This window comes from Oreochromis niloticus, linkage group LG23 (assembly GCF_001858045.2).
Source record: "Oreochromis niloticus isolate F11D_XX linkage group LG23, O_niloticus_UMD_NMBU, whole genome shotgun sequence".
Taxonomy (NCBI): Eukaryota; Metazoa; Chordata; class Actinopteri; order Cichliformes; family Cichlidae; genus Oreochromis; species Oreochromis niloticus.
Genome location: NC_031986.2, coordinates 7,704,046 through 7,731,564, shown reverse-complemented (window position 1 = coordinate 7,731,564; position 27,519 = coordinate 7,704,046). Strand labels below are relative to the sequence as shown.

Here is a 27,519-nt window from a genome sequence, read left to right as displayed (position 1 = left end):
AGCTTTATAAATGCATGTAGCGGAGCTTCTCAGGCTTCATAAGTCAGGAATTTCAAATTATAGCGCTGCTTTTGAGAGAGCATTTTTGCCATTAATTTTTTTTCCATGACCTGAAATATAAACAGAGTCTGTGCATGAGTGTGCATGAAGCACTGATATAAATGGTGTGGCGCGGTTTCTCATCAATCTCCTAGCATTACGTCTCTATATAGATTTTATCTATGGCTCGTTACTCCCACTATTCTTAGACATTTTTCCATTTTTGTTTTATATTGAAGGAGAAGTGGGGCCCATTATGCTGTAATTGCCAATCCGTGGGTTTCAGCCAAAGCTACTTATGGTGAGCGTGGGTCCAATCGACTACACACTTGTGTGGAGTTTCATAGAGTCACTTTAAAAAAAAAAAAACGCACCCAATCTCATTAAGATTCAGCACCGGCTGTATGTTAGATTGCAATAAAAATGGCAACATGTAATTTCAAAAACAGGCCATACATCAAATGTTATTATGTACTCTAAGTGCTATTGACTGATTTGACTTTTTAAAGCATTCAGCACCCACAAACCCCATTTTATATCATGATGGATCAGTGGAATTATTTAGTATGTCATGCACAAAGCCCACATTAACTTATTATACTCCCAAAACAGTCTCGTGCCAGCAGGCTATAATGCAGTGTTGGCCCAAGTGGTCTATATGGGATTTGTTTATTACACTGAAGATATTCATAGTTCCCAGAAAGTGAATCCTACTAGGTTTACATTCATTATTTTTCCACCTACCTATCAAATTTTTATCACCAACAAACAAATGAACAACAAAGTCTATACATATACCACAAACACATACCAGACAATATACATGTACACTGAAGTCGACATGAAGAAATATATTCTTTATCGATGCAAAAAAGACGAATTGACCTTCGTGGCTTCATGAGTTCTGAAATATTTTTTCAAAAGGTCCCCAAACAAAATGATTTTTTACTTGTCTTTCGGTTTTCACTTAATTTGTTTTATCAAGTAGATAACATTTGTTCAGTTTTAATGCCATTTTTATTTCTTTTTATTTCTATAACTGTGTCCTTCAAGATAAAAACCACGTAGAAATACAGAAGTATATAGACAAAAGGACCAGGCCACCTACACATTACCCCTACAGGAACTGCCACGCCATGAAGCTCCTGGCGCAAAGTTTTACTGCTGATCTTAATGCCAGAGGTGGTTTCCAACTCAGCAGAGTGTTGGCAACTTTTACACACTATGCACCTGAGCACTTGGTAACCCTGCTTTGGAACTTTACACAGCATGCTACTTCATGGTTGAATTCCTGTGGCTCCTAAAGCATTTGCACTTTGCATCAAAACCAGCTTATCGTTCAATATCTCAGAGGGTAGACTTTTCATCAGTTGACTTAGCAACCTATTAGTTTACCGCACTCAAATTTAGTGAGCTCTTTCGAATGAAAAGAAAATTTATGTAGGCAGGTTTGTCAGAACTGCTTGAACTGAAACTTTGGGAATCCACTTGGATTCACTCCTATCGGCAGGAGATAAACGTTTGCTCTGTAGTTACTTTTTATTAAAAATATATTAATAGACAATTTCTATACCAATGACCCATGTTTCACTTTACATTGTAAACAGCATGCAGCAAGCATATATGTCTAACATCACCATGTCACATTAACATAATCTAATAAAATTATGTTTGACACATTCAGTTGATGTCATGAACCTAATGGTTTCATGTGTAACTGGTGATTTTTTGTTTTAAATGCCAAGTGGTGGTGAGGTCTTGACAAATCCACAAATGTAAACACTTTTTGTGTTTGTTTGTTTTGCTGCCCTTTAGATGTAAAAAGATAAAGATGCTGAGGGCGCTGATCGACAGCTGATCAAGGGAATCTTGAGAGTCTTCAGAACTTAGATTTGTGTACATGGCGCAAATCACAAGTGCAATTTAAAGAACCATTAAATATTATTTTAAATCTAAGTCATATTTAACCACATATTCGTATTTTTGCTGTACCATTTTTTTCACATTGCTATGGTCTATCCAGATGGTTTCTAAACTTCATATTTTAAAGCCTTGACGCTTGTATTTTAGACTGTAGCATGTAGTTCTTTGAAGCCCACAGAGCCCATATTTAAATAAGGAAGGAAGTGCTAAGCTATCAGCTAATGCTAACTAGCTTATTTAGCAGAAATGTCGTATGATTAAATATATACTTCCAGACTGAAAAAATACTATAAAATTCCACTCACCAAATTTCTTCTTCTACAGAACAGGGACAAATATTTATAAGATATCCTGTTTTTAATTTCTTATTTTGAATGACCCCTACTTTAGTTGCAAAAAGACTTCCAGTCCTGTAGGAGTCTATAGGAAAGGCTCTCTAATCCTGTAAAGACTTTACTGATTAGTTTATGGGTTCAGTCAATCATTTTGGGTTATACTGAATAAAAAAAAGAATTCAATTTCTAAAGGAGGGATATCTAGGGTGTGCTCACTAGCTGACACATTGCCCCGATACTGTGTGATTGTGAAATTTAAGCTGAATGTATTGATTAAAACGAGTTACAAAAACCTTATTTGGCCAAGTTTGTGTACACAAACGAAGAATTTGACTCTGTTTGACCTCCACTAATCAACTGATTAGTTGATTAAATGATTTACTGATCAATTAATTGTCTCGGCTAGCTAGCTCTATTAGCTTCTGTGTTTAATTCATTGTGCAACTTTAACCAAAGCTTCATCTCACAGTCAAGCATATGTTAGAGCTCATATAAATACACAAAGTATGCGTTGTTTATCACATTCAATGATCCTCCAATATTTACATTTCTGGCAGCAGTGAATAAACTCCACACATGCTGAACCTACACTTCACTGCAGTGTGAATATAGGAACAGACTGTGGCAATATCCCATTCACTCTTTTAGATGCAGTTTTAATGGCAACTCCTCCAGCCTAAATCGGAGCAGAGTATCTCCGCAGTAGCAGATGCAGAAGTGGCTCAGAAAAAGAGGAGGCTGAGGTTCACTTGTGTGTGGGTGTAGAGCAGTACTGGCTGTAACTGCTATACCGAACAACATCGGCAAGTGGGAGGAACACCATGTGCGAGGGCGGGGAGGAGAGGGAGGAAGGAGAAGAGGGGGAAAAAAAAGGAGAAGAGTTAAGGTGATGATGGCAGTCATATAGTGGAGTCTGGGTAAGGCTGAAGAGGTGGAGGTGGTGATGGGGTGTCTTTTTTTGTCTGCTTTGACACGCTGATTGCAGGGGTGTTACTGTCAAGGTTTAGAAGCAATGAGAGGCTGTGCTGTATGCACTGACAGTTTGATTCTGGCAATGAGACGCGCCTTTAAGGGATCCACTGACCCCATATGTGCCAATCTTGCACTGGATCATGCTGCTCAAGCTTTCTATATGAAGGTTGTTTTTTTAGCTTTACGTTGTTTATGTTGGGCTGACTACCTGCAGCTCAGATGAAGCACTGCATGATATAACTGCTTGCATTACTGACTTTTAAAAGTGTATCGCAAGTATGCAGCAGAAGTCTTAGTGAAGACTTTTTTTTCTAACACCGCTGCTCAGCAAAAGTGAGCCAGATTTGTCCTTGTGCGCAGTCTGCAAAAGCATCTTAATGAATTTCAGTCCTACATTAATTAAAAATGAGTACTTTCAGGGCTTTTTTTTCTAAAGCTGTTAACGAAGCATTTCTTGTTTTCTAAAACACACAAACTCGAAGGTATATTCGAGGCTTAAAGAACAACGAGTCACAGAATTAAAACCACCTGCTTAGTATTTTGTTGCTTCTCTGTTCTGCCAAAAAGAGCTCTGACCTCCTGATGCACACACAGAGGATCTCTGGGGGTGCCGGACTTTGGATCCATTAGGTAACAGCAGGGGAACTCAGTGAATCAAGCTTGTTCTGATGCTTGATTGGTTTGGGACTAAGCAAGCTTTGTTGTGTTCCTCGAGTTGTTCCTGAGCAGACTTTTGAAACCATGGTAGCAATGTCCATCTTTTCTGTACAGTCTATGTGGCAAACACAATTAAATGTTACCTAACTCAGAAATGTTGCCCTAGTGGCCATTCAAACATTTGCATACGGACATGCAGATATTACCCTCGCATGCAAACAGACAGTTTGTGTGTGTGTTTAAATGAGAAACACTGATGTGTTGAGGGCCTCATTTCACATGAATTTATGATGCCCTGAAACCCGGGTTGTTTTTCTTGCAGCGAGCAGGGTAATAGGCATCCAAGCACACCTTTTAAAAGCACTAAGAAAAGTTATATTAAAGAAAGCTGGGAGGGAAAACAGGAGGAAGAGAAAAGAGGGAGAGAGATAGTGACAGAAAGAAGGGATAGCAGGAAAGGAAAAAAAAGGGAAGGGAACTAAAGGCTTGCTAGTGGCACATGACACGGACGAGACCTGATCATTAGGCAGCCTGGCAGGAAGCCTTTGATGTGCTTCACACATCCTGAGCGGGCGAGCAGACCACCGGACATTAAAATAATAGCCACCACCCACAAGGGACAAGCCGCCTCTCATAAACAAGAGACGCGCTAGCATCGGCACACTCACATGTGATTCACATGAAGGCAGAGACACCCGCGTATGATGGTAAATGGAAAGCAGCCGCACGTGCAGCACAGACAGAGAAAGGTGCGTGCGTGCTTCAACAGCATCTCAGCGTGAAAAAACACAAAATAACGCAGAACGGCCACAACAGAAATGTTACGCACGCCCGAGAAGGCAAACAAAGAGTGAATTACTGTGCATGTCCTTTTCAGACCCAGCGTGGCTCTTCCTCATGAGCATAAATTGTGTGAGAAATTACATTATTGCTAAATGTCACACAGCTTTTATTTCTGAGGCTCCGGAGAAGCCGCCTCTCTCGATGTGTCCCCTCTGACCAGATTATATGGTTGCTGGTTTGGAAACGTTCATAAAAACTCTGTGTTCCGGCGTAAATGTACACATTCGGTAACAGTCTGATTCATTTTGGACCTCAGTGGATGGGCGACGTGTCAAATCAAAGTTCATGGAAAACGGCTGAAATGAGGATTACTTGTTAAAATAACTCTACAGCGATCTGACACACATGAATTAGAACATGAAATGTGATACGGTAAATCCTTCATATACATTGACTTTACAAGTTGCCTTAACCTGTCATTTTTCTAAATATTTTGAGAATCTTCCTCAGTTTTTCTTGACATTCACATTTCATTAGAGGTTAAATGTCATTAGGGGATAAATAAGGTCTGAGATCTGCTGCTCGTGGCAATCACTTTATGCTTCGTGTTTCTGAAAGGGGAAAAAAATCAGCCAACATATCGGACTATCACATTGTTTGAATCACTGAATATCAGCCGGGCTCTAGCGGCAGGATGCTTTGTAGTGCAGAGCGAGATTTTAGCCCACAGAGAGTGAATATAGTGGGGTGTAACAGTATTAAAGTAACATCCTCATCCTCAAGTGTTTGTCACTGTAGTGTGATGACAGTGAATGAAGCTATACAAATAATTCAGAAAATGTTGATACAACTTTTATGTTGAGATACAATTTTCTTTCAAACCTACATCAATTTAGTTATTTCAACATGAGCGATTTCTGAAAGGAACAACATTTTAAATCAGATCTGCAAACAGCTGTGTGACTGTTTAATATCATTTTCCTCTTTCTCCCCTCAATCCCAGCTGTTGGCTGCCTTGCCAGAGTCTGGTTCTGCTGGAGGTTTGTTTCCTGTTAAAAGGGAGTTTTTTCTTCCCACTGTCGTCAAGTGCTTACTCATAGGAGGTTGTCTAGTTGCTTGGGCTTTCTCCCCATTATTTTAGGGTCTTTACCTTACACTATGAAGCATCTTGAAGGGATTGCTGTTGTGGTTTGGGGCTATATAAATCAAACTTAATTGAATCAAACCCAGTTTTCATAAATAATAACTAAAAACTCAGACATTCATGTCTTTAATCATGACTATTTATTGTTATTCTATTTGAAACCAATTTTTCAGGGGGTTCACAATCAGACTGCTGCAATCACACTGACTTGATAAGAGTCTTCAGCTACATTTCCTACTGATAGCACAATAACTGAACCATTACATCCATTAAACTTCACCTCTCTGGGTCAAGAACTGCCAGAAGTGGGTATGATATACTTTCTAATTTACCGCATGTCCCGCTTAAGCACCATTCCAACAAGCTCGCGTCGCCTGCTGCTGCATGAGGGATACTTCAAAGATGGCGAATTTTCTCATTTCAATCCAATTAGAAGCACCAAGAAACACAACTTTGGCTTTGAGGATATAAGATCAACAGACATTTTGGCATGTTTGCTGTAGAAATTGATGGAATAATCAGCCCCCGAAAACAGGCCAGTGCGTGAAATGGACAATATCATCTAAAACGTCACATCCCCTAGTTAGCCTCGCCGTGCATTATTCCCAGAGGTAATCCAGCTGATGAAGCATTTACCTGTGGAAAAGACTACGTTCTTGGACACCAGCTTGTAATCGACAATGGAGAACTGAGGCAGCTCAATCCGTGTCACCCCCGTCACAGCCGACTCGCCTCCCTTCCAGTAGAACTCGATGTCGTCTGTGGTGTAGCCATCTGTAGAAGAAGACACGCGCAGACACACACACATGCACACCAAGGTGTAACCATCTGTCTAACCATCACTGGAGACCAAGATATGCAGTGTTGCTGATCATCCAACTGGGCTGTCATTTGGGAAGGAAATAAAAAAACACTTTTGAAGTTGTTTCCAAGTACCAGGCGCTTTTCTGGAGGCAAGTCATTTAATAGCTTTACTTGGGGTTTGGAAAATGTCAGAAGAATTATAAAATAGACGTGTCCGCTGCCATTAGCAGATCTTGCTTTAGTATTTTTTGTGGGGATGATACAAAAAAAAATATAAATACAAACATCTACAATGTGCTTTGTTCTTACTCTAGCTGAGACATTGGCTCTAACTAGCCTTAAACTCTATGTGTTCCTGATAAGCCTAATCCTATCCTGCCGTATTGTTGGCATGCCAGGTGTAAATCAGTGCCCAATCAGAAGGCTAACATGAAACCAAGCGGTGCCCTGAGGATGTCTGTAAAGGACGAGCAGAGACACTGCTGCTAAGTGATACAGCATTCAAACGCTGAGGAGTTCTCACAAATAAATATGTGAAACTTAAATCTGCTCGAATCAATATTTTTATATCAACATAACACGTGTAATGGCATCCCAGTCATTGGTAATAACACACCCTACAGAGAGATGGGATGCCCTGTCTGTAAGCAGCCCTTTGGTGTCTTTCAGCTCATTGTTTTGGATCACACCATCACTGTTTCGTGTCACTGTTTCTTATCAGCCCTGTTTCCAGCCACGATGGCCTGCTCGCTATCAGCACAAAACAGAACAGGGCCAAAGTCATTTGCAGCATTTAGCAGCTAAATGGCCAGATATAACCTAATCTAACCTAACCTTGTTACTCTAAGTCAGTTGGTGAATCCTAATTGGCTGTAGGTGTGAATGTGAGTGTGAATTTCCCTCCGTCTCTACATGCTCGCCCTATATAGGCTGGACAGGCTCCGGCACACTGGACCCTGAAATGGATAAGTAAACTGATTGTTAACAAAACAAAACAAATATCCAATCGGCCAATCGCATGACAGCAACTCAACACATTTAGGCATGTAGACATAGTCAAGACAACTTGCTGAGCTGATTGTGAGCACAGAATGAAGAAGAAAGATTAATTTAAGTGACTTTGAATTTTGCATGGCTGTTGGTGTCTCACCAACTGATCTCAGTACTTCAGAAACTGCTGAGATTTTCCTACACAATGATGAATGATGGAGTGTTTGCAGCACTTTGACGAATTTGTGCCACAAGAAAGGCAGCGCTGAAGGCAAAATAGGGTTCAGCCTGAAACTAGCTAGGTGTACCTAGTAAATAGGCCAATGGGTGTGTGTCCCAAGAGCTAAAAATAGAGCGAATACTAGATTTACCATATACTTATTACTTTTATTTTTAAATGACTCGCCCTCAGGTTGATGCCTTGGCCTGCTGTTTGTCTATATCCCTGTTTTGCATTTATAGCTCTTTTTATTGCTTGTTTAAAAAAAAAAAATATCTCTGCATGCAGAACAATAACCCCTGTGTTGTTCTGCATAATTGACACAAACGTCCAATATTATATTTGTTACAGCAGAACCAGCAAGCAACCAGAGGAAAATGCATGACAGAGGGTAAAGTCTTGCACAGACACCTTTTTTTGAGGTTTTCTTTTATAGTCTCCAAAAGTAATTGTTAGTTTGTCATCAATGCTACTTCATAACATCCACCAGGTTACTGACGAACTACTGAGGAGTTGTGTTAGGCTTGAATTTTAGCAGCAGGTTTCAGAAACTAAACACTGTTACTTTTCAAAACAACTTTCCTACATGCATTTTACCCTGAAAGTACTTCTGTTATAAGATTTAGATTTGTTTAATAGGTGAAAATCCATTTATAGAGGTAGAATTGAGCCTGAAACTAATCCTACCCTAAGTAGCACATGGCAACCTGCTGGATCTTTATGAGGTTAAATAAGGTGCAAACATTTGGAGAAGAAAAGATGACTTCTATAAAGATTCGGGAAAGTTTAAAAGACCAATGTAGTGCAGTTATTTAGTTAGAAGTATAATATTGAATGAAATTAGCTAAGCATTTGTCATAGTCATATATACTACCCTCATCCATCTGGTACAGATTTAAAAGAGAGGCTACAGAACACAGAAGAGAAACACACAACCGCTGCTGTACCTCAGGTTGCGCATTCTTTCATGCAACTGTAACATTTCACACATGAGACACTCTGCCTGTGCGCCGCTGTTGATCTGTCAAGCCCACAAGGCATTAGGCCTGTCTACTCACAGCTCTCTATCTCCAGAGTGCAGTTCTGTTCATCCAGAGGATACCTCCTGAGATCCATCATACATGCTGCTGTTGTAGTTATCCTGAAAAAGAAGGCATGGGGGAAAGGTTATATTTTAGATAACACATGTGATTTACTAAAATTGTTTTGAAAGACGGCTCGGAAGGAGAGTGAAGATGTAAGGGATTTGAGGTGTTTTAAAAATAGCAATGCAGGTAAGCAGTTACCTAACAGAATAAGGGACTGCGGGAATTACAATTAGATTACAGGATTAAGGTGAAAGCGCTTGTCTTCACCTGTCATCTTTAAAGGAAACCAAACGTCCATTTGCCTTTTCAACCTGTCCCTCAGCTGGTTTCATATTACTGGAGACTACTGGCATTGTCATCTTAGAATAAGATTATAGCACCACCTCCTAGTTAAAATGCTGACTGTGTAACTCTATACCTAATTAGACTCTAGATCATACACAGACAAGCAACAAACATGTTTGCTTTTGAAACATTTTGTGCTCCCCTTTCACCAAAACTGGCCGCCCTCCATCCTGCGATCAAGTAAAAATTTGTAATAATAAAAATGATATTAAGGAAATGCATCCTGGCATTGAGTTCAGTCCCTGTTCAACTGAACTGGGTCATGAGGAGGTATCTGTGCCTTTTGTTTATCAGATGTGCGAGCTCAAACGACTGATAATCAGACAGTTAAAAAAAGCAGCAGTGAAATGCAAATTCAAACTGATTCAGGCTAAGTCTGGCCTGATTAAAAGCTGGCTGCCTGGCAGTTAGCCACTGGATGTATTCACTGAGCAAAGACTGAGATGAGGCTCCATTATGTGATATTACTATGCAGCAAAAATTACAGCAACATAATAAGAGGTCTTCAACAGATGTACAGTAAGTATTACCACACATATTATAGATTATATAGACTTTTTAACTTGGATTTCCAATACATGACACACATTATCAATATCACTGAAGCTTCTCAGCTACATTATCTCTTCATTTCATTGTGGTAACAACAAGAAAAAAAAACTACCTACACTGTGTTGATTAGCAGTTAAAAAATTAGTTGATTTACATTAAATCATTAAAGTAACAGTTTTTAAATTAGAACATCGAAGGTATTTAATCAAAAAAATAAATATTCATATGAATAAAAGAGGATATCTAAATGGCATAAATTGGAATATAAATTACAGCCTCAAGTCAGTCAGTCAGTTTTAATCTTTTATTTTTATCATGCCACTCTGTTTAACGAACGGCAGGTCAGAAACAAGTAACGCACACTGCACCAGTTAGCGCCTGTTAGCTAATATAACCCACTGACATGAAGGTCATTTTGAAACAACCAAATGCCTGTGGTACGCCTTTTTACTTATTTATTATTCATTACTGCATTTATCAAAGACACAAAAATTGTTGAAGTATCTCTTTTTATTTGGCATACAGCTAACTACCTAGCTAACTAACTAGCTAGTCTGAGCTGTGGGCTTGTATTAAGCAAAAGAGAGTCCAATTGCTGATTTGACCAAATGTTCAAAAGACTCTACAGTATCATGTGAACAGTCACAAGGAAACTATTGCTTCAGCTGGACAAACTAACACAAGCAGCAAAATTCAGCCAACAAAGACTCAATGCACAATTTAACCCCATCAAAAATTCATGTAAAGGTACAGGAGAAGTCATACAAACTATAAGACATTGGTATAGCTTTTGGGTTGGAAAAATAAACCAATGCAGAAGTTTATCAGATGGCAATAGCTGCTGACCTACATAAACACTATCATTAGGAAGTTATGGGCTCAATCACTCATTCTGGGTCATACAGAATAAAAAATTAAATCTGTATTTAAATCTCAATCACGCTGTGTTTCAAACAGCAGGGTTATCCCTGGTACGCTGAGTGTTTGGTATCATGGACAGACCTGCCCCTCCTTGTCACACTGGATGTTTTAAACCAAGACAGCAACAACAGAGCCCTCATCTCAAGGTTTCAAAATGATACTTCAGAAACCAGTTTATAACTTCACGGTATAGCTAGGTCAATCCTTAATACCATCTATTTGAGTAACAAGTAATGTTAGGCTAACAGTACTCTTGTGCCCTCGAGTAGTCTGTATTCAATGCAAATTCAATTGCTAGCCTATTATCTTACTACTACAGTATCCCAAAGAGGTTAGTAAAGAAGCTAACATTAACTTGTAGAAAAGATCTTCTGAAAAGTTAATAACTCTTTGACTGTATCTTGTGTCAGAGTGAATGGGATCCTGTGGAGCTAAAGCCCAAAATTGTACAGTTCAGTTTTTATCATGTTTTGAAGAAACCGTTTCATTTTTATATTTTTAATAGGTTTTGACTGTAGTACAATACGAATCTGTATTCTGCATTTGGGCCACCACAAGCTGCTATCAGGAGGGCTGACTTTGTTTTAAATGACTGGTAGTGGCACATTTTTTACCTTTCATTTAATCTTTCCAGCTTTATTTTGAGCCTTAGTTTTCTGCTATTTGCGTGCATGGAAGCTCGTGTGTTGGCATGAATGTCTGACCATATGGTTGATTATGTGTACATATGTTTGAACATGTATACTTATCTTTAACATGTGGCTTTTAACTGTAAAGCAATTTGTAACTCTGTGCAAAAAATTGCGAATATAAAGAATATTTGAATTTTTTTTTTTTTATTGACATTACTTCAGGCATGCATCTTAACAGGAAACTGCTGATAAGACATTTATAAAATCTTTTTATTTATTTTTTTTCTAATTGGACATATTTTGGATACTATATTTGTGAAGACTAAAATAAATGTGGGCTTTTTTTGTCAAAGAGGACCATCTGGCTAATGCCCCCTAATGTACCCTCAGTTAAATTACAGACAGTTTCTGTAAAATGCAATTAATAGACCATTTGCAAAAATGACAAATAAAAATAAAATAAACGGCATTGTGGCAAAATGCAACTTACAATATAAATACAAACTGCTTTTAGAGCTTAAAATTGTATTTTTTGCTGCTTTTCCTAATAAACAGCAAACACACAGAGTGGCTGCCTTGAAACCAGGATAAAAATCTGCATTCAACATATCACTCAGCTCTACCTGGCATTCATGTATGTAACAGCTCATATCACAAACACCACGTCACACGTCTCCCTCTCCTTTTGATCTTTTAAAGCACTGAGAGGTCTATAAGTAGTCCACAGGGCTAAATGCTATGAACTCCACTTGCATAATCAAGCATAGCTGCTTGACTATAAAGTATGAACACTGACACATGCAAATGCAAGTGCACACACACACACACACACATTTTTGCTTTGCTCTAATAATTCAAAGCTTGCATGCATAATAACAGGTCACACGAGCTCTTCTGAACCTGCTTGTCAAAAAGATCAATGGAAATTCAAAACAAGGGCTTTATGAAACAAACATCAAACAATAGCTGAAGGCTGAACTTTGCATTGTGGATCATGTCCAACCTGTCCGCACTTCTTGCCGTAGATGAACTCTAACGGCAGCCCTCTTTAAAAATAAAATAATAATAATGCTAACACTGACATGCCCTTCAGCATGACACAAAATCCTCTCAGCTGCTGCAGCACTGTGCCAAAACAAGGCTTTGAACACAAAGAATTAACTTGGCTCTGAGAAAGATTAGGGAACATTTTTGACCCTGATTATCACTTTGTTGCTTTGTGTGATAAGTGTTGCTTATTTGCAGGGTCCAGAAATTGTCCAGAACAGCTTTCATGATCACTGTTGACTTTGTGAGTTTGATTTTGATTCAATTTACTTCCTGTTTTATTTTGAAGGTTAGAACCCATGTGATTTTCTGTGTTTGCAATATCATTTGTTCTTTCCCTTGGTACGGTCTGATTACGTTCACCTGTTCCTTGTTACCCTTCTCTCCCCTTGTCAGGTTGTGTTCTTGTGTTCTTCTCACTCTTGTTCTCAGGTCTTCTCTATTTTTGGATTTGGGATTTTTAATAAACCTGCCTTATGCAGTTCTTTTGTTATTATTTTTCTGACTATATATAATCATAGGAACTTTTCATCATTTCATTTATCTAAATATAGAGGCACATTTTAAGAAAAAGTATTTTGAAGGATAAGGTTGCTGTCACTCTGTATTTTCCTCTATTTCTCCACAAATGAAATAAAACAGCCAAAATCAACAATGCTTTAGAGCGTATTGTATTACTCTTAGACTGCTTAACTTTGTCTCTGAAACTCTAAGCTCTACTTTTGATGAAAGTATGTGTCACAAAAGATTAGTAGCATTTGTAAATTTAATAAATAAAAAGCTCAATAATCTCCTTAAACTCTAAAATAGTAGTATTTGCAAGGGACTATTTTTAAGTGGAGGATTAATACAGACTTGGTGTTCTTGTGAGTGTTTACTGCAGCATAATGGTGTATGTGGGATTCAAAATAAACTGCAGTGCACATTTATGGTAATCAAGGCGGTTGTCACGCAGTGCAACAGCGTGGTTCTCTGATATGTCTTTAATTGTTTGGGGCCTCAACGACACTTAATGGCACCAAGGATTAAGCTATATGAAACTTTAGCTATATAGCAAGTCAAGTGGGATCAAGTTTGCATAAGCTGTGGATTTGATAACAATAAGAAAATGACATTGTTGTTAGAGCGAGAAACTGAGGCGGGTGCGTAAGGGGAATATTCACTGCTAACAAAACTAGAAGGAGCCCTTTTTATTCAGAGCATCAAGTCAGTTAAACTTCTGGAATATCGATCTGGTCAGTTAAGAAGCAGAGGGGCTTGTTAATCAGTTACAACTGTACTGGTGTTGATTAAATTCACAACAGGTGCACCAAAGGGGCAACAATGAGACAACCCCGAACACAGGAATGGTTTTAGAGCCATTGACATTTTTCCCCTCCTCATCTTTTCTGACTGTTTTTTCACTAGGTTTGCATTTAGCTAGGGTCAGTTTCTCTGCTGGTAGCATGAGGCGTTACCTGGACCCTACAGAGTTTGCACAGGTAGTCCAACTCCTGGAGGATGGCACATCATTACTTGTCATTGTCAGAAGACTTACTGTGTCTCACAGCACAGTCTCAGGAGGAGACTGGAGATTTCAAAAGACAGGGAGTTACTCTGGAGCTAGACATGGCTGTAGAAGGTCCTTAGCCGGACTGGTATCTTCTCCTTTGTGCAGTGATGGACAGGATGTGCAGTGCCAGAACCCTACAAAATGACCTTCAGCAGGCCACTGGTGTTAATATCTCTGACTAAGCAATCAGAAACAGACTTCATGAAGGTGGCCTGAGGGAGCAATGTCCTCTAGTGGGCCTTATTCTCACTGCCCGGCACCGTGGTGCCAGATTGGCATTTGCCATAGAATAGTATAATTGGCAGATTCTGGCCACTTGTCACCAATGAGAGCAGTTTCACTCTGAACACCAGGCTGATGTCACAACAACCTGACTGCAATTGGGTATCAGGATGAAATCCTTGGACCCACTGTTAGACCCTGTGCTGGTGCAGTGGGTCCTGGGTTACTCCGGGTGCACTACAATGCCCAGTCTCATGTGGCGAGAGTAGGGAAGGACTCAAGATTACCACTGACCCTCATGTTCATCCGACCTAAGTTCAATAGAACAGCCCTATGACATTATGGCTACGTTCACACTGCAGGTCTTAATGCTCAATTCCAATTTTTTGATCAAATCCGATTTTTTTGTCTGCTTGTTCACACTATAAATAAAATGCATAAAATAATTGGCGTCTGTCTTGTGTCAGTGACGTAAAAGACGGATTTAATGCGACATGACCGTTCAAACAGCAGTCGCTTTCTAAAACATCGGATATGTATCGGATTCAGGACCACATACGAAAGTGACCCAGATCGGATTTGAAAATATCGGATTTGTGCCGTTCACACTGTCATACCATGATCGGATATGGGTCGCATAGGGTCAAAAAAATCGGATTTGATGCGCTTTCGCCTGCAGTGTGAACGTAGCCTATGTTTCAGTCCATCCAACACTGCCAAGTTGCACCTCAGTCCTGGAACTTAGTGATGCCCTGGTTCAGATTTGGTTGGAGATCTCCCAGGACACCATCCATCATCTCATTAGAAACATGCCTAACATTGTCTGGTATGCATACAAGCATGTGGGTCCATACAAACTACTGAGAACCATTTTGACTTGCAACAAGGAAATTTTGGCAAAATAATCCACCAATTTTTTGTAGTTGCAAGGAGGTTGCCATCCTAATTTTACTCTAGTGTGACTGAGTCATAATATAATGTACAACACATGGAATCCTGAGAATGCTAACATGTAGCCCAGTCAAAAGTCCCACTGTCTCATGAAGAAGAAGAAGAAGAGCTGTGAAGATAATGCGGTGACAAGCAGAACACACCTGAGTCCATAGAGGACAGTCCCATCTGGATGCAGGCGGATCATGCGATTTTTGACTGTGACTCCATGGACGAAAGACTTCTTGTCATTGAGAAAGTAGGTGTCAGGGACCCAGAGCTGGTCAGCAACCCTGTTGTCAAGTGTCAGGTTGAGAGGGATTCCCACATAGGCCAGGCGCTTGTCCCTCCAATACTGCTGGAAATACATAGTCAATGTGTAGTCCTGTGGATAGAAAAAGAAAACACAATAAAAAGTGGGTACACCTTATTGTTACATTTTATACAGGCAATCACTTCAGGTTTTCTTTCACAGGCCACAGCAGACATTAAAAAGCAACATGAACAGCTTTTGAAGAAGTGTGGGCCAACTGGTTCACACACACATTGTAGCCAAATTCTCTCAAGTGCCTTTGCCCCGTCTTTTGCAGTACAGTAACCAACACAGTAATGTGCCATTGTACAACAGTGTGTGGGAAGGCTGACTCATGTAGCTGCAGCTTTATTGAAAAAAAAATCAAAGAAAATTTCACCTGATCTTCAACTAATTTTTCTCTCGTGGTTGAGCATTCCTCATATAGGCACAGTGATTCACAAAACCTCCAAGTAGACCTATAATAACAGCCCAGAAGCTTTTTAAACATACGTTCCCTTTTATCAAATTCAAATGGGGTGACACTTAGACTGTTAAAACACAGTGAATTATTATCAGCTCTGTTCCAGTGGCTGTTTTTCTCTCAACGTGCTTTAGTTGAATGCGGCTCTTCTGTTATTCCCTCTTCATAGGCGAAGGAAATGGAAACACATGCTTTAAGTAACACTTTATTGTTGTATCCTCTAAGGCCAATGCTTATTTGTTAGTCTAATAGGTATTTTGCAATTACCCAAATGCAATCAAAGTCAAAAAGAACTTTATCTCTAGGGCTGCACTGCAGTATGCAAGATTTTTGAAGTTCTTTTACGTCGCTTTAACTATATTAGCAGATCAAGTTTGCTGTTAAAATATATCACGTACACTATCTTACAAATAAGATGAATTTATAATGCATACTTGTTCAATCAAATACAATCTAAGGTTGTGTTTGTTTCAGCAAACACAGTCTGGTATGATCACTAGATTTTGGTGGTACAGTGATTATATTTCACTAGCTTTTACTCCTCTTTTTGTAGGTGCACTGTGTGTCAACATTTCCTGCTGCATGATTGGTGTTGAGTAAGTTTAGTCTTAATTTTATTTGAACTGGAGGTCCACTTGCTATGCCTATATTAGTGCTAGTAAACCGTTTTCTGAGTTTTGTTTTCTGTGATTTATCTACTTTTAGTCCAATTTTGAGTTTAGCCCAAATCAGACATTGTACTCGTAACTATAGGCTAGTTTTTAACAGCTGGAATAAGCTCTACTTTATGCTAAGTAGAAAATGTCAGTATGCCAGTAGACAAATTTGGTGAACCAAGCATCCAGCATTAGCATTTATAGCACTGTCAAGATTAACGTGCTAGCATGCTGTCGTTTTTTGCTAATTAGCCTAAAGTGCAAGCTAGGTTAACTACGGACAGCCTTAAAAAACTTGCTAACATAACAAACATCTTTAATCACTGTCAGTATTAATCTATGATTATTATCAGAAAAAAAATGTAATATAATAAAAATCAGCAGTAAGTGCATGTTCAGTAAAAACACATTGTTTCTCAAGTTTATGAGTAATCATGTTGAAAAAAAAAAAACAGTTCTCTGTTCTCTGAAAAAAAAGCCTCAAACTCAAACGAAATCTCACTCTGTGACTAAGTTTTGCAGCATTTGCATATACTGAAGTGTTTATGTAATAGTAGTCCTTGTGTCTTTCTGTATAAACCTCACCATCTGGCACACAAGTCAAACAATTACTGGCAAGAAGTACTTAAAGCCCAGCCATGGGTACACTCATAGCCCTGCGAAAATCCAACATTTAAATACTGTTGTGTAAGTAAATATTTTTGTTTTGCTTTGATTCGAGCGGTATTTGACCAGTGCAGAAGCAGCAGCAACGATAGAGGACAGAGCCCCTCCCTCCCTCCACATCACATAATCCACTTACCCAAGCTAACAGTCCCTCTCCTCTATTTCTGTTTTCTCTCTGTGTTTCTGCACCTCTCCCCCCTTTCTCTCTGTCTCTCTCTCACTCTCTCTTTCTCGGGGCAATGCCATGATCTTCCCTCTTTACCCGCTGTGACGTTGTAATGAAACCAGCCAGCACCAATCTGGCACTGGTAGAGGCACACATGTCCGTGTGGTGCTGCAGTTTTCAGGTTTACCGAATGGCAACAACAAGAAAAAAAAAACAACACGATTATAACCGTCCAGTGTGATGAGCACAGCTTTCCAAAATGTTCATGTGTGACAGAACTGTTACATAACCCAAGTAGTTGTTTGTCTCTTTGCAAGCGCCTGAAACACTGTGTTACTAATGCATACAAAATGCTCGAGGTTTTGCATTTTCATGACGAGGGGGGATCATACATTTATGCAAATTGAGGCGACTGACTTTGTGTTAAATGATTGCTTTCTTTTCACTTGCTCTTCACAGTCAGTAAATATGGTTTCCAGGTTTGGTTAGAACACAGAGATGTAAAAGTGAAGGGCTTAGTCAGCACAGGATACAGATTGGGCCCACAGCATGACAAGGAAAGCTCGATGGCTCTGAGCCATAAATGTATAGTGGTGGAACCAAGGCCTCTTTGGTAGTCTCTCCTCTCAATATTGCCATATGATGGTTTTTACAAATTATGCGGCATAGTCAGGTAGCAATGACTTTTCGCGGTATTACCATATTTAAAACAAGCCCTTGCCAAGCACAGGATTTGGTGATTCTGTTTAAAGTAAGGTATTTATATCTTAAAAATATTACTGTATCAAAAGTTGGAACAGATCTGAGAATTGCTTTACTTATTTATCATGCAGAAATATTGTTAAAAAAGGATTAATCTTTGTGTATGTTTAGTGCCACATTCTTTCCAGCGTCTGTGAGGGAGCTCTAGTATGCTCATTCACAATTTCACATTTATATTCTTGGACTATACTAGTGTAGCTCTGCTGTTTCACAGTTCAAAATAATCCTCGTTGATCTCATACTGGTCTGTGGTGAAGCCCTTCAGTTTATCCTCTGCCTGAAGCAAGCTGTTTTATTTCCCCTTCCTCTCCATTAAGCTAGCTTTCTCCTGATTGGTTCAAACATAAGAACAGTGGGTGCGTGGGGCACCTGTGCTCACAGCCAGAGCTGTGTGCCTGAGATGACCATATTAAGGATAGCTTCTCTCACTGATATCAGCCATGAGCAGAAGAAACCAGTGCAAACTGAAAGCCTAGGAAAGTCTGAAGCCCGAGTTCCATGTTTAACATAAACGCCCACCAGTGTAATAGGAGTAAGGAGAACAAAGACGCCTTTTTAAAATGCAGCACATTTTATGTTTGCTTGAAGTCTGTATTCCAGATAGAAGATCAAGCAACAGTCATATAAAAGCAATGACTGCAAAAATAAGTTGCTTCAAATCAGCTCCCTAATTTTGGAACTGCTAAACAACTGTGAAAAAGGCATCTTTCACTAAGCGATTTAGATTTGTAGATTTCAAACGCATGACAAAGTCATCACCTGTTAACACATAATGGAACTGAACTCTAAAGTCTTATAAATAAGTGGTTAGTAGCATTTTTCTCAGTTAAATCGAACACACTAATGAACAGAACCTTAAAAAAAAACTATAGTACATACTCTGGATAATCTGGACTGTGCCATTTTACACTGAATACCAGGAGACCTTTCAAAGCAGCCCAGCCTCTAATTTTAAGCCTTACCAGTCCCCAAATACATCATATAAAACAAATCACCAGTGGTGCAGTTCTTACAAAAGAGCGAACTATACATAGAAGCTAAAACTGCATTTTTCACCAGTTTTAGACACTTTCACTTTAGCTTGATTTCTTTAGCCTCCAGAAGTTGCCATTTGAAGTTGCTCCTCCTTTGTTCTTGCAAGTGATGGTGGCATGAGGAGGAGGTGACAACAGGGTCTCAGAAACATGACGTCAGTATCTGTGACTACTTTCTCTTATTCCAGAGACGCACACAGCGCTGGCAGTTAAATATGCTGTCAGTGCTATGATGCTACATTTGCATTTAATCCTTTTTCAGTTACTTTAAATGACAGGAAAATAAATTCCTGTCATTTTTTAGGAACTTGTGACATAGAGGGCAATAAGTGTTATCAGTCAAAGTCCCATTAAAATAGTCTACACAGCCTAATCCCAGCAGGTGGTGGAAATTAAATTTGCTGTATGAATCAGTACCATAGACGTTCCCCCTCCCTCTGCTCCATTACCGCCGTAACCTTAGCCTCCATCGCTCCCAGTAAATGACGCCCTATCTCCTCCCCGCCTCCCTGGGAGTAGTATCATGCATGAGGTTTCTATCTCCTGGCGGAGTGTCAGCGGGTGGGCAGCCCAGTGAGCACCTCGTAAGACATGAATGATTCACATCCATCATGTAGCCTGTGCAAACACCCGGGCAAGGGATCCTCATCAATCTTGCATGGAGACAATCAAAATGAATATCAGATGAGGATGAGTACAGCTTTGCGTTACCTGCTCTGGAACAATATTTTCTGTGTTGTTTTTTTTTAATGGAATTTTTTTTTATTTTGTACTGGGACTACAGATTATGAATTATTGGCATGTCTCACAACACTTCAATTCCCACAACGCCGTGCTTCACCGCTGTTGTTTATTATTAGCGTATGTTTTCCACAGAGATAATGACAGTGACCAGTGGAAATGATTTCCAGCGAGCCTCAATTATTCAATTAGCTCGACTGGATAATCACTCCCAATTCAGGCTGTGTGAGAATTCAGATAAGCAACATTTTGGCTGTGAAATGACCCAGATTCAGCGTAATCTGTCTTTCTTGCTCTCTCTCTCTACAGCACTAGCATCTGAACTTTTATAGCATCTAGGAAATATGCTGTTTGTCACATGTCACTTACAGTCACTTGCATATGCTCCAATTAGCACATCACAGAGTGCAGCACAATAGAACAAAAGGAAAAAATAAATGTGCTAATAAACTGAAAAAGAGAAGACGGATCATTGTTCCATCTGACACAAAGTGTCAGACTTCCCCATTGAAAAATAAATGACAAGTTTTCCCCCTGACTTAACTTCTCATTTTGGTGCACGAGAGGAAAAACGTTGGCATGATATGTAATCACTGTGTACTCCATATGAACCCTCGTACGGTAAAGCAATTTGAGTCAATTTGATGTATTTTTTTCGAGCTCCCCTGGGGGACGGCCCTGAGGCAGCGTACCACCGCAGTGCGGGGGAATCCCTCTGCGAGTTCCTATCCCCCTCCTCCTTCGACTGCCATAGAATGGTAAAAATAGCGCTGTCTCTAGCTCAAACACAGGGAGGTGATTGAATTGGACTTTTTCCTCTAAATGACAATTTTGCCCTGCAATTTATAGGATAGTTTCCTCATTGTCTAATATCGTATGATGCATTGCCTCATAACAAAAAAGAGGGGAAGGACAAAGGGAAGAACGACGGAGAACATATAATGTACAAACATTTTTCTCCTTTATGAACAGCCATTATGACTCTGCGCCACATACTGTACCTGCGTACACATTGTTCTTGCTTTATTTATTGGTGTCTGGCAAATTGTTTCTCTTAAATTGATGAATAATTCAATGGAATCTGTTATTTTAGACACTATTTGATACATTTTTGCCCTTCCCAGTATCATAATTTAGCCTTTTCTTTTGTTTTACTAAACAGGGTCCTACAAGTTTGCTGTATGCTTAAATAACAGATGTGGTTAAAGAAGGCAGCACTCAAAGGCAAAACCAGTTATTATCTGCCAGAGATTAGGTATTACATGTCAGGCCTGAATAGACAGGATATAAACATTAGCTTGTTATCTCCTGGTTCAGTCTAAATAATCTATGCATAAAAACAAAGAGACAAAAGGACACATGAAGGAACGATTTGAGAAACTTTCTTCTTTTTGTAGCTTAAGAGGTGTCACAGTGCTGCAAATTTGCAAACTTTCACATTTTCTTGTATTTTGCATTTTCTCTGTGTGTGTAGTCACCTGAGCTCTATGTAGTAGGACCTGAACCTGTTTTCCACCGGATATCAGCTCGCAGACGATCTCCAGAGCACATCCAGCAAGTCGCAGTCCACGACTCTGCACTCTGGACTGTCCAACCACAAGATTTTGAAAAATTAGCTAGTAGATCATTGATGGACACCACAGAGGGCCGTCAATGACTAGAAGGGGAGACACAACACACGACAGGGCCAAGGCTACCCATCTGGCAGTATCTGAACTTTCAAATTTAGAGCACCAGCAGATCTCTAAATAATAAAATGCCACATGCACTTCAACCAGGAATGGCATCATTTTTAACACATAAAAACCAAGAATTAAATAAAACTTTATTCTTTATTTTTGTAACACTTTATTTCATTAAAAACATTAATTGGAAGACACTTATTTGGACACTTATTGGAAGACAATTATGCTAGCACTCATGTGTCTGTTAAAGTCTAGTATTTGCCAACCACTACATTGATCAGCCCAACCATAAATCATTAGGCTCCAGTCAAAGGGAACACCTTCTTCTTCACTGACCTCCCACACATACTATATTTGTCCATAAAGCTTCTGATTGACTGTCACATCCCCTTCACTGAGTCCCACCATGGACTACTACCCTGTAGAATGGCATTTTAGAAATTAGGCTTTATTCATGCCTTCATTAACAAGCTTAAAAAAAACTAGAAAGCGAAAATTTCAGAAGAAATTTTAAGTGTGCCTATGCCGCTGCTAATCAGTGTAATTTGCCATTCATACGGCTACAGAGAACAAAACTCAGCAGAGCAGCCATTCTCCACCATGAACTATGGTAAAAACAAACACCGCTCACACTTCACAGATGACAGCTTACAGTTTTGGGTAAAGATGAAGTTACTTTGTACAGCCCCGATTTGCAGACGCTGTGCACAGAGGTTCATGAGCAGAAGTCCCATTGTACCAGGGCAGACCCGACCATGTTTGCATGAACACGCTTTGAAGCATTACTTTATGGACCACTTTTCACACATGGTTGGTTTACCCACACAGCCGGCTGTAGCTTTTCAACTCACAGCCCAACATACACCCAAAAAACAGCCGAGAGAGCACAGACTACGCCTGACAGGCGTGATTGCAGATGCCGCTCAGGTGGGTCCACCTCCCCTGCAGCAGCACTGCAGACCACGCCCCGCCACACACATCAAACACGTAAAATAAATATTTATGCACGTTTGCATTCACTTTTTGTTATTTTTACACAGTGTTCTGAATGAATAACAATGGTCAACAGTCAATCTTGTGTATTATTATACAAACTTTGGTTGTAAGATTCAGATAACTATTTAATAAAAGCTAAATATTTTATATGAGAGTAAGAAAGAAAAGTATAGCTGGTGGCTAGCTGCCCTCTGTTGTAGCTCCGCGTTAGCCACCACCAAACAACTGAGTTATTTTTTCCACATCGACCAGCATCTGGACAATCCACCACCTTCCACTGTTTATACCATTACTAAAATGAATAAATAAATCATCGGCCGATATAAACGAAAAATAAGTCCAGCTTCGAACATGCGTCTTTGCGAAAGACCGGGAGGTGAAACGAGAGTAAGCCGCCCTCACTGTCATCCAGGCCGGCTGTCGCTTGTCAGCAAAGCCGCGCTAGCTAGCTAGCCGGCTAGCTGTCAGGCAGCACCGACATCGTCAGAGCACTGTTGCTAATATGGGATGTCTTGATAAAACGAGCAGATATTTGAAGTTTAAACAACTACTTTCTGAAAATATCTTAAAAGTTTATTTTGTGACCTAGAAACACAAATAAGAGCAATATAAAATCGAAATCGCCATTGTTTGACTCGGTAGAGGCGTGCTATGAATTGTGGGATATGGAGTTTTCCACCAAGCATACACCCTTTCGCTTACTGTACGTATTCAATGGTTCGCGTAACCTTAAAACTTCCAATGGTTCCTGATATTGTCGTCATTACGGTAATCCAAATAAGGGTAGACAGGCCGTACCACTCCCGGCACACCACTAGAGAGAGCCAACACACAACAAATGAAGTTTGAAATCTGTTTCAATGGGACCAAAAGATGGAGCCAACACACCACAAATGAAACCTTCCAAAACCTTCCCATTCATTTCAATGGGCAAAAACTTGTATTAAAATATTAATATTTAAAAAAAACTATAGAAGTAATAAACACCAAAAGTCACAGCACACCATTCCTGATCCAGCCGCACAAAATGATATAATAATAAGTAGGATAAATCTGACGAAGAGTAATAAGTGTGCCTCTTGGCATAGGCACACTTAACAAGCTATTAAAAACACAACTTTCCAAGTCATGCAATCGAATCATACAAAACTAGAGAGATAAAATTGTAAATAATTCTGGCTAACAAATAGCCAGCTGTGTTAATCAATGGTGAGTTAATAAAAACCAAAATAGACAACTGATAACTGGATGAGCTCAGACAGCATTAGCATGAGACACTCTGAAGGCTTGAAGTTTGCATTTTGACTGCTGGTATGTTAGTTTTTGAGAACTGATATTCAAATATAGTTAGACAAGGAGGTACAATGTTAAGTTATCAACAAACACTACCCTTTAATATTAACTTTAATATTGTAATATTACTGTAACTGTAATATTGTAACATCTCAAAACAATAATTAGTCCTAATTAGTAACAGACTAATAAGCAAGCGAGTGCTGGGGGAATAGTTCGCCATGTTAACTTGTAGTTAAACTGTCAGTCACTGTGAAACACATTTCATTATATGGGCCACACCTTCAAATGGGCCAAACCAGTGAAACAATCACATAATAAACTATAAAACAAAAACACTCTAGGTGTTTTAAAAAAATACACTTTAAAACTATTCACCTGGGCCATAGCAATGATTTAAAAAAACCTGAAACAATATAGCCCACGTGACTTCACTGCAATTGTCAAGCCATCCAGTGGGTCAAACTGGACATTTTAGTGGACTATTTCTAGTCCCCACATATTATCTGGACCACATATTTGACACCCATTAAAAAAAGTGTTTTTGAAAAACCAAAAAGAGAAGAGTCACTGTAGTTAGAATAGAGAGCAGCTGTATTGCTGCTTCACGTATCACTCTCATCGACTGTGATAAGTATTGAAAATAGCAATTTAGAATTAGCATTGGGCTCAGATAGCTAGCCAAACCGTGCTACTGGCAAACAACTCATCTGCATGGCCAACCGTTACTAGTGGCAAGTGAGGGGAGGTTGATAGTCCATTTTCAATCAAGTGAATTAATAAGACTCTGAAATGAAAATGAGATCCTTTGTTGCTTCTTGCTATCTGCTTGTCTTCTATTGAAAGTTTAGCATTAGCATGAGGCACTGACAGCTAGCCAAATCATGCAGCTGCCAGACAGCAACTCAGAGATATTTTCACAACTTAATCATCAACACAACTGCCACTGTTACTAGAGGCGAGTTAGCAGAGGCTTTTATTTTCTTTGGATGAAAGCAAGGTGTGCTGTGTTTTACTGGAGCTAGACTGGGGCCAGGAACCTTTATAGCCTATAATATAGATATATATATATATATATATGTGCTATATATATATATATATATATATGTGCTATATATATATGCTTAGCATTAAATGATGCTGCTGAATATATTGTTTTGACTAAGAGAGCTTAAGACAAGGGTGACTTTTCATCAGTCTGGTTTGTAGTCTCTAATTCAATTAAAAACCAAGTGTAGTCATATCAGCAAAACTCTATCCTGCCTGCTTTAAATCTCATATAGCCTTTGCTATATCAATTACAGTGAGCATACTCGGGCTCTTGACTGATGACCTTTGCAATAATCAACATCATAAATCCAGCTCACAGTTTACCTGCCCTTTCTCATTTACTACAACATAATGTCTGCTTGACTGGCAAGCAGAAAGGAAATGAAGCCGGCGCCTGTCAGATTCGCATTCCCCAAGCCAGTGCATTGAAGTGTCTGTCTTAAAGGTGTATGCAAGTCTCACTGTTCTCTGGAAGGGACAGCCACCCCTCCTGAAATCACACATAAGACTAGGAAATGCCCGCTCTGCTTATGCTAAATCTTAGTGATCATCACTTCATCCTACAGTGCGCTCTCTCCCGAGGCCAATTATATTCCATCAGGCAGGAAGCCGGATGCCGGATAAAAGACATGGGGGTATATTAAGCCACACTAGAAGCACAGAGAAAAGATACACTGTTGCTACATAGCTAGACCGACATAAGATAATGAGGATGACATAGTTAATGCATTGGCAACATCTGACTCCAAGATGTATTTTATGCAATAAGACATACAGTATATAGATGTGGTTGGCACAACAATCAGACCTCAGACCGGGTTGTGTGACTTAATTAATGTTAAGAAAACAGGAACTCCACAACTGACAACCTGTGAAATGTGAAGGCACTTGTCAAGGCAAACAAATCAAAAAGGCTCATTGTGTTGCTGTTGCTGTTTTTTTTAAAAAAAAAATGAAAAAAACAAACCGAGCAGGCAGCAGGAACATTTGGAGAAACAGCAATGGAGCTGGAGATCTTTTCACCTCTCCATAATGACAGGGTTTTTTTCTACTTTTCGACACCCACACGCAAGCGTGGGTGTACGGATGACTAGGTTGTTCAGCCTGTTACTGAAACTACATTCACAGTGCAGACTCTGACCATTTGTGCGTGCGGGGACCTGTACCTTCATTGAGCTGTAATTTAATTTCCTGTGATGACTTTCATAAGGCACACGTAATGGGTTTGGATATAAAGACCTCTTACTGCAACAGAGATTTGCTCCTGTTGGTCCACTCTTGCAAGACAAGGTCGTGGAAATGAAAAACACTCCCACACACGGCACTCTTATTTTGCAAATAAACTTTCTTAATAACAGTGTTTACGTTATATTTCAACCTCCAAACCTCACATTAATCTGACAGTCCTGCGTATATCTGAAAAGTAAAAAGTCCTCTCTCTGTGACAGCAAACTAAATAAATGACACATTTTCAAGTAAGTCCTTCTTAAGTGTACAACTAGTTTCCTCTGCCTTGGCACACACATAATCTGTTTTGCCTTGCTCTGATCTTGTCCTAGTATGCGTTTCTCATCAGCCAAAGGCCCTCAGCACGCCGCAAACAAACCTCCGAGGTAATTAGTGCGCCTTTCTCAGACTCTGCAGCATCTGCTAGTGCAGCAGCTCACGCTCACGGAGTGGCAGCTACTGGTAGAGTCGACCTGCCCCACCAGGTGGATTTCTGGACCAACCAGATGCCATATTCACATTTGCTGCCTCACAAGTTTGCGGGGTATTTCCCACAGCTACTCCCTCCTCTCCCCGCTTTCCGCACGTCTTTCATCTTTTGCTTTCTCCGCTCTCCTCTTTCCCTCAGCCACTCAATAAATCTTTAGCTCTTCCAGCTCTCCTCTCGCTTTTATTTCTCAGATCTCCTGATGCGCTGATTGCCCGTGTGCTGTGTCCAGTAAGATTCCCAAGGCTAAAAGCCCTGCACAGACCATCTTGGACTCTGGCAGAGGCTGATGAAATATAAAACCCACCCCACATCAAATAGAACCAGTGTTGCGATATGAGTAGGAGCCAGGTGAATCTCAGAGGTACACAGCAAACTTTCCAAGTGTTCAGCATTATTAAGGGCATTTTTCACACCTATAGTTCGTTTACTCTGGTCCGAATCAGTTGATGACTTTGTAAACTCGTAGCTTTTGCCCATGTTTGTTTAAACACAGCGAAAAATCGAAGTGAACTCAAAGTGAACCAAAAAGACTAAAGGATTGTGCACATTACCTGGATTGTGGGGGTCAAATCTAAAGCATTATACATTATTCTAGGATCCTTTGACTGAAATGGCTTCACCATCATTATAAGTTAGAGAAGCAAGCTTTCCAAGTTTAAAATATTAAATTTAGAAATCAGAAACAGAAAGAACTCAGAGAATTCACTTGTTCCACATTCTGTCACGTTACAGCCTTTTTCCAAAATTGATTAAATTCATTTTTCACTCCAAAATTCTACACACAATACCCGATAATGTCATTCAACATTACGATGTTGAAT

At 39.6% G+C, this 27,519-nt stretch overlaps 1 protein-coding gene across 2 annotated transcripts in view; it reads right to left on the bottom strand.

The window, feature by feature from the left end:
* The window catches only part of LOC100692868 (gamma-aminobutyric acid receptor subunit beta-3), a 65,325-nt gene that overhangs the window by 28,170 nt on the left and 9,636 nt on the right, over positions 1 to 27,519 (bottom strand). For both annotated transcript variants that reach the window (XM_005449998.4, XM_013268976.3), the window contains exons 4-6: positions 15,321 to 15,541; positions 8,926 to 9,008; positions 6,490 to 6,627 (exon numbers count right to left, since the gene is read on the bottom strand). In XM_005449998.4, coding sequence (XP_005450055.1) covers positions 6,490 to 6,627; positions 8,926 to 9,008; positions 15,321 to 15,541 — 442 coding nt within the window. The remainder of the gene's footprint in view (positions 1 to 6,489; positions 6,628 to 8,925; positions 9,009 to 15,320; positions 15,542 to 27,519) is intronic.